This window comes from Cucumis melo, chromosome 1 (genome assembly GCF_025177605.1).
Source record: "Cucumis melo cultivar AY chromosome 1, USDA_Cmelo_AY_1.0, whole genome shotgun sequence".
NCBI lineage: Eukaryota > Viridiplantae > Streptophyta > Magnoliopsida > Cucurbitales > Cucurbitaceae > Cucumis > Cucumis melo.
Window position 1 is genome coordinate 7583315 of NC_066857.1, and position 6679 is coordinate 7589993.

The 6679-nt window shown below is 37.7% G+C and overlaps 1 protein-coding gene across 1 annotated transcript; it reads right to left on the reverse strand.

Annotated features, from left to right (window-relative positions):
- Window positions 1-3006, reverse strand: LOC103500059 (protein SENSITIVE TO PROTON RHIZOTOXICITY 1). The gene is made up of 2 exons (XM_008463249.3): window positions 2529-3006; window positions 1-1689 (listed from the first exon to the last, which is right to left on the reverse strand). Exon 2 carries the CDS (start codon window positions 1637-1639, stop codon window positions 101-103), a length of 1539 nt encoding a protein of 512 aa, XP_008461471.1. The 5' UTR covers window positions 1640-1689; window positions 2529-3006; the 3' UTR covers window positions 1-100.
- Between the last annotated feature and the right edge of the window lie 3673 nt (window positions 3007-6679).

A 6679-nucleotide genomic window follows, 5' to 3' on the forward strand; every position in this document is an offset into this window, starting at 1 on the left:
TGTAATAAAAATAATTCATTTAGGAACTGAAGAACTTACAAAAGTACATCATATTTCAATTTTACAGAAAACCAAGAGGACTGAGGAAAGGAAACATCATTCATTCAAGGTTATTAGAGCTTGATTCTGCACCAGATTTTTGGGTGTAATTGCCAGATCCAGGGATAAGGAACGAAAAAGCATTGTCTGTGTTCTCGAATGGCGGTCGAGGAAACTCGTGAAAGCCACCAAAATTACACGAATCAAAGTTCAAAGGTGAGAAATAACTAAGAGGATCATCAACACCACCTTTTGCATCTGCTATGGTTTCAACTGAGCTTCCTCCAGAAGCAATCGACCCAAAACTGAAATTTATACTCCCAAGCTTATTCGTTGTTTCATAGCGTTCTCCTCGATCACAAGACATGGCGGCTCCCTTCGACTCGTCGAGAGGAATTGCAGGAGTGTGGCCTTGGAAGAGAGCAATGTGTCCAAAGAGCTTGTCTTTCCTTGAGAAAGTAGTCCCACAAGAACAAAGCCACTTATCTTTCCCACAATGCTTCTCATGTGTTTTGAGATCAGCAATTACTGAGAATTTCTTAGAGTTGCATTTGCTGCAAGTGAAGCTTTTGTCACAGTGAGTTCTCTTGTAATGGTTTTTAACACACAGAATAGTTTTCAAAGGTTGAAACTTCTTGTGTTCCTTGTTCCGCTTGCAGCCGGTAAAGGGGCAGGAATACCTCTTAATTAGCATGGTCTCGGAACCCAATTCTTTGTTTGGCTTTGCAAGGGCAGCGGCGGTTTTATACTCGTCACCATGGCCCCTCATGTGCATTCGTAAATTTGCATCTCTTTTGAACCCTTTTCCACATATTGCACAGAAGTGGGTGTGAGGAGCTAGAATCTCTTCTTTTTCTAGCTGCAATATTTCATATGAACCTGGTGGTAGGTTCTCGTTTTCATCTGCATCTTCTTCGTCCTTTGATTCGTGTTCTTCAACAGTCATGTTCTGTTCCTTCCCACACTTGCTACTTCCGTCCACTTGGGATGGGAATTCGGGGAGTTTAGCTCCATCACCATGTTGTGACTGAACACCACCATTGGTCCCGGGTTCAGACGCAAAAATAACCTTGTTAAACTGCTCCAGCTGCCCGACTGGAGGAACAGCAGCAGACAAGTTATGCTTTACAGATGGAAGCAGACTACCCGCAGTGGAGATCAACTGAACAATAATCGAAGTTAGATCTGCAGTTATCAGCTGCTGTTGCTGAACTACGAGTTCATCTGGCCTCCCAAAGACTTGGCTTCTCCGACCAACGATCAAATGCACGAGTTCCTGAAGCTGATGAATCTTCTGCTCAAGGAAAGAAAGATTATTTAGCATGGCCCTCGGGTCCCAATCTTGAATTTTACTGGCTAGAAGTGCTGCATTCATCTGATTACTATCTTTATCTAGGATTTCAATTTGTTGATTCGGGTTACAGGCTAGGGAGGCCTTCGATTCAGTCCGTTCTTGAAATTCTTGAAAAGGTTGATCCATAGCATAGTCTAAAATGGAAGTATCTGGCCACTTTTGTGGAGGTTGCTGAACATTATTATTAGGAAAAGAAGAAGATTTTGTCCAAACTTCAGAACTACACAAACTATCTTCAGGTTCCATCTCAAAAACCTTTTCTCTACCACAAAGATTCAGCAATGTTTGATTTAGATCTGCAACAAGTTACAAACAAATTCTCAAATTTAGTAAAATGAGGCAAATTTTGGTTCATTCCAGTTGATAAAGCTTTTTGTTTACCAGTTTTCAGCTTCTAAAAATGATGTTTTATTTACAAAAGAGAAAATAAAAATTCTTTGTTTTTTCTAATCTAATTCAGTACTGCTTCTAAAACATTGACCAAATATTGAAATATGAAAACTGGTTTTAGAAAGAAAAAAACATAATAAAAATATGATTACAATTTCAAAAGGGTATTGAAAAAACTCAAATCTAAGCAATAAATAGTTCAGATAGCTTAATTTGTAAAGGCAGAAAACCAAAACATAATCATGATCAACCCAAAAAACTAAAGAAACAAAGCCAAATAAATCAGTTTTGGTAAAATTAATTCACTTGAATCCAATTTCCAAACCACAAAAACAAATTTAGATCACAGAAGAGTTCATGTCATTGATCAAAAAGATAAAAAGGGAAAAAAGAATTAATTGTTCAAAAGGAAAGTCAAGTTCTCATAGTAAAATCCCCAAGTTGAGACATCATCGTTACAAAGTCCAATAATCCATTTCATTCAATTGATTTCCCCCAAACAAAACATCCAACACATACTCCACTTATCAAATCTAAATCCACAACACAAATCCCAAATTCCAGATTAACGTCAAAAAACAATCAAGCTCATCTTCCAGTCATAGCCATAAATCCCAAAATTGCAGCAAACAGAATCCAACCCAATGAACAGAGAACAAAAACCAAAAAAAAAAAACAAAAAAATACCCATAACAAAATCAAGAAAAACCCAATCCAAAAAAGGCCGATTTGAATAGAAATTTACCGATTTCAATCACTTCTTCGATGGCTGCTCCAAATCCTAGAGAGAGAGAGAAAAAGAATGAAGTGGGTTTGTAACTAAAGAGGAAGAGGAGCAGTCTGTGAAGACTTTCTCGAGTCTGAGCTTCGAAAAGGGAATGGCTGAGGTGGGGTTTGGAAGATGGGTCAACCCCATGAATCAGAGCCGTCAAAAGGGATTGGAGAAATCAGAGCCGCGAATTGAATGGGAACAGAGGATTAGAAGAAGAAGACAAGAAAGAGAGGGGAATGGGACCCATACAAGTTGGATGATTCTTCTTTCTTCTTCTTCTTCTCCAATGGAGTGGATGAATGAAATGTATATACCTTTTGACCTTGAGATTAATGAATGAAATGGAAGGATTGTTTGTTTTGAAGACCAACGGGAAGTGAAAGAGTAATTAAATAATGGAAAGGGAAATTGGACTGGGGAAGGTTGAGACTGCCATTCTTGTACAGAGCCTTCCACGAACTTGAAGCTTTTTTTTTAATCGGTATCATAAATAGATGGAAATTGGCAAAAGTAGCACACTTTTAGTTTTACATTTGAAAAGTAGCACATTTTTAAAAAACTAAATTTTTTTTCTTGATCAATTTCAGCCAACCTCGACAACGAGATTGTTCTCAAATTTTAAATAATCGTTTCAACATAATTTCTCGGTTTATCAGCCGAACTTGCCATAGAGATTTTGAGTTTTCTTTTTAATTTCAGAATAAAGAGTATTCTCAATTAACCAAAATACCTTTGGAAGCCCGAACGTTTAGTACTCGTAAACCCTAAAACCTATACTCAGCCCGACCAATATAAAACGTGTTTGCCCCAAAATTGAAGAGATTTGACTGATTCTTGCATGCTAAAATTTCAAGAAGACGTCCTAAAGCATAAATATGTGAAGGTGATTTACTTTGAATGTTTTCTTAGTTTATCGCTAGATTTTAAGTTCTATTATTGTGTTTTCTATGAAAACTAAGGCAGATGGAAAAATATGTAGTTGTTTTATGTTGTAGTTAGATGTAGAACAAAATTTTAAGTTCATGCACGTGGTTCTATTTGATAAATATCGACAATTTCAACAATCTGGACTTGTGTAGATGAAGGATTGGGTCGAGATTGATGAAATTGCCCCGAGATTTATTAAATGAGTCCCGAGATTTGTTGCGTTTCACATGCATTTTATTGGGTAATCTCGAGGACAATTTTACCCATGATTGGTTCAAGATACATCACATAATGCATATAAAACCTTTATCTCGTGGCATTTTGATGCTCTTGGACCGAGTGCCATGATGAATTCATGTTGTTCTCAATTGAGATTGACCCGAGATGGCACATAGATTTAGAACATAAGACTTACTTTTTCTATTACGTGTGTTTTCTATTTTGCAGATGCCTCTTGTCACCAAAGTCAATACGAAAGACTTTTTCCTAGATAATTTGATTTGTTGTTTGCACTTAGTGAAGATTGTCTTAAACATTAAAAATAAGTTAACACCTAGGCAGCTTTATATGTTTAGGAAAACCATCTTTGGACATTTCTTGGATGTCAAGTTGGTGTTCAATGGATCTTCGTGCTATTTCATCTTGTTGAGAGAGGTCGAGGATGAATAGGACAACATAATTAGTTTTAAATTACTCGGTCAAAAGATCTCCTTAGAATGGGAGGATTTTGGCATTATCACGGGGTTGATGTTTAAGCTGAGACGTGACGTTCAGTTAGAATAAGAGAAAGCCCTTAGATTGAGACAGTTATACTTGGGCAATAAGAAAAATATGAATAGGTTTAAGTTGGATAAAGAGTACTCGACCTTGAATTGTGAGAGTGACGAGGGTGCGGTGAATATGAATGTATTCTATTTCATCAAGCTAGCGATGATGGATAGGGAGAGGAGGCAACATATAAATTGGACCATGTTGGGCCTTATTGACCATTAGAGGACTTCGTTAGCTACGACTGGGGTGAATTAATATGGGTTAAGATCCTTGCTAGCTTGAAAGAGGCACTTAATGGAGATGTAGTCTTACATAAGAAGAAACTTGTAAACTAGAAGTCCCTGGAGTCTTATAGCCTATATGGATTTTCCTTTGCCCTCCAGGTTAGTGATTTTATGGTTTTCCTTGTTTTTATTTTCCTGTAGTCAATAATTTGATTTTATGGTTTTTTTTATTTTTATTTTCCTGTAGTCAATAATTTCTTGCTTATTATCATTTTGTTAATATTGTTGTTGCATTTTTAAGTTTGGGCATATGAGATAGTGTCGTTCATAAGTAAGCGAGTAGCCGATAAGGCTTCACATGATGCGATACCATGCATCATGCAATGGAGTTACACTTACTCACCTTGGTTAAAGGTGATTGAGTTATAGGTTTTCGAGTCACAAATGGTACATTCTGGTTTCTTTTCTTCTTCCACTTTGCAATAGGGTTTAGGATTTAATAACTAATACTTGTTGTTGATCTTCCAAATTCAGAACCGTATACAGGCGATTGAGCTGACGAACGAGGAATGTGCATATTTGGATCGAACTATTGATATTCCTTCTACAGAAGGTTACGAGGACAACCCCATTGCTCCTCTTCGAGTTAAAGATGTTCCCCCTACCCATCTTTATGCCCAACATCTTATGCCTAGTCTCAACATCCACCCCTTACTCTTTCTTATGAGGATAACCTCGTTGCCCTTACTCGTGACAATGGTTGTCCTTCAACATACACAGAGCTCGAGTTGGACCAGGGGTTGGAATCCAAGTTTAATCGCTTCTAGAGCAGCTGAAAGTCAGTGTGAATTGCATGGACTCTAGACGGAATGACATTGAATTCAAGTTGGACCGCATGGAGTCATCCTTTACGGTCAAGTGGATGTAATCGACCATAAAGGAGTTGCTCATGGTCTTAGTAACAGTATATTGTGTTTACATTCTTTTTGTTTTTGTTTAAACTAAGCAGTACATTAATGTTTAATTAATCGGCACATGATCGTTTAGGTTTGATATATTTTTCATTTCTTTTGAGAATGTGTCTCAAAATCCTCACACATCATCTACAAACACCAATGGCAGAAACGATAGTGAGAAAGGAGGTGGTGAGGATGGGCACGTCTATAAGGACCACAATGTTGATATAGATTGGGACCCACCAAGTTGGCAAGATTCGGTTGAACTAACGGTAGACCCATTGGACAATCCGATTAAAGATGTCATGGTTCAGCCAATAGTTCAGATGGTGGGTAATCTGATTCAAGATGTTGTGTCAGCGCTTCCATTCCTACCATTGGATGAACAACACCCCAAAGAACTTCTTTCCAACATACAAACCCTTTCCAAAGAAAGATGGATCAAACCGTCACTAGATAGAGACAAGGTATGTGTGACATGTACAACTTAAGATTTATAGTTAGGTCACTTAAGGTCAATTACTAAATCTTGATGGATTGTAGGATAAAGATGCACCTTCACCACAACATAAGAGGAAGAAGCAGGAAAAATTCTATTAGGACATTCCACCCAAAAATCAATAAAATCTTAGCAAGATAGAAACAGAGGCAACACTTTGTGATATGTATATTGATTTCCCAAAATATGAAGTTCACAAATTCGAGGACAAGAAAATAACAATGAGAGCAAAACAAGTCCAGCTACTTAAAAAAGGCTGGAAACCTCTTCCTCTAAAAGCTTTAGCAACCTTTACAACAAAAAACCTAGCTGCATTAATCCCTAAACATTCTATTTATACCTCCCTTTATTCGCAGGTCCCATATAGTATGTTCTTTTCCCCAACCCCCTCTCCTTAGCTTGTCTCATAGTTAAAGACCATTTTGTCCCTCTATTTGTATTTATGAATAATTGGGGGTCTAATAATACCCCGGGGCTCTAAGTTCATCTTATCCTCAAGGTGGAAAGTAGGAAATTGTTGATTCATTTGGTACACTGATTCCTATGTTGGTTCACTCTCTAGTAGGCCTTTCCACTTGACCATCCATTCATTGGCGCCAAGTTCTCTGCTCCAACGTACTCCTAACATTGTCTCTGCCCACAGCTGAAGTTCAAACTCTAACATAGGTGGCATGTGTTGCACCTTTTATTGTTGCCCCAACTTACGTTTTAATTGAGACACTGGAACAAATTGTGAGTAGCTGCCTC

Coding starts and splice junctions, on each gene's coding strand:
- LOC103500059 (XM_008463249.3), bottom strand. CDS start 1,639: ATGGAACCTGAAGATAGTTTGTGTAGTTCTGAAGTTTGGACAAAATCT.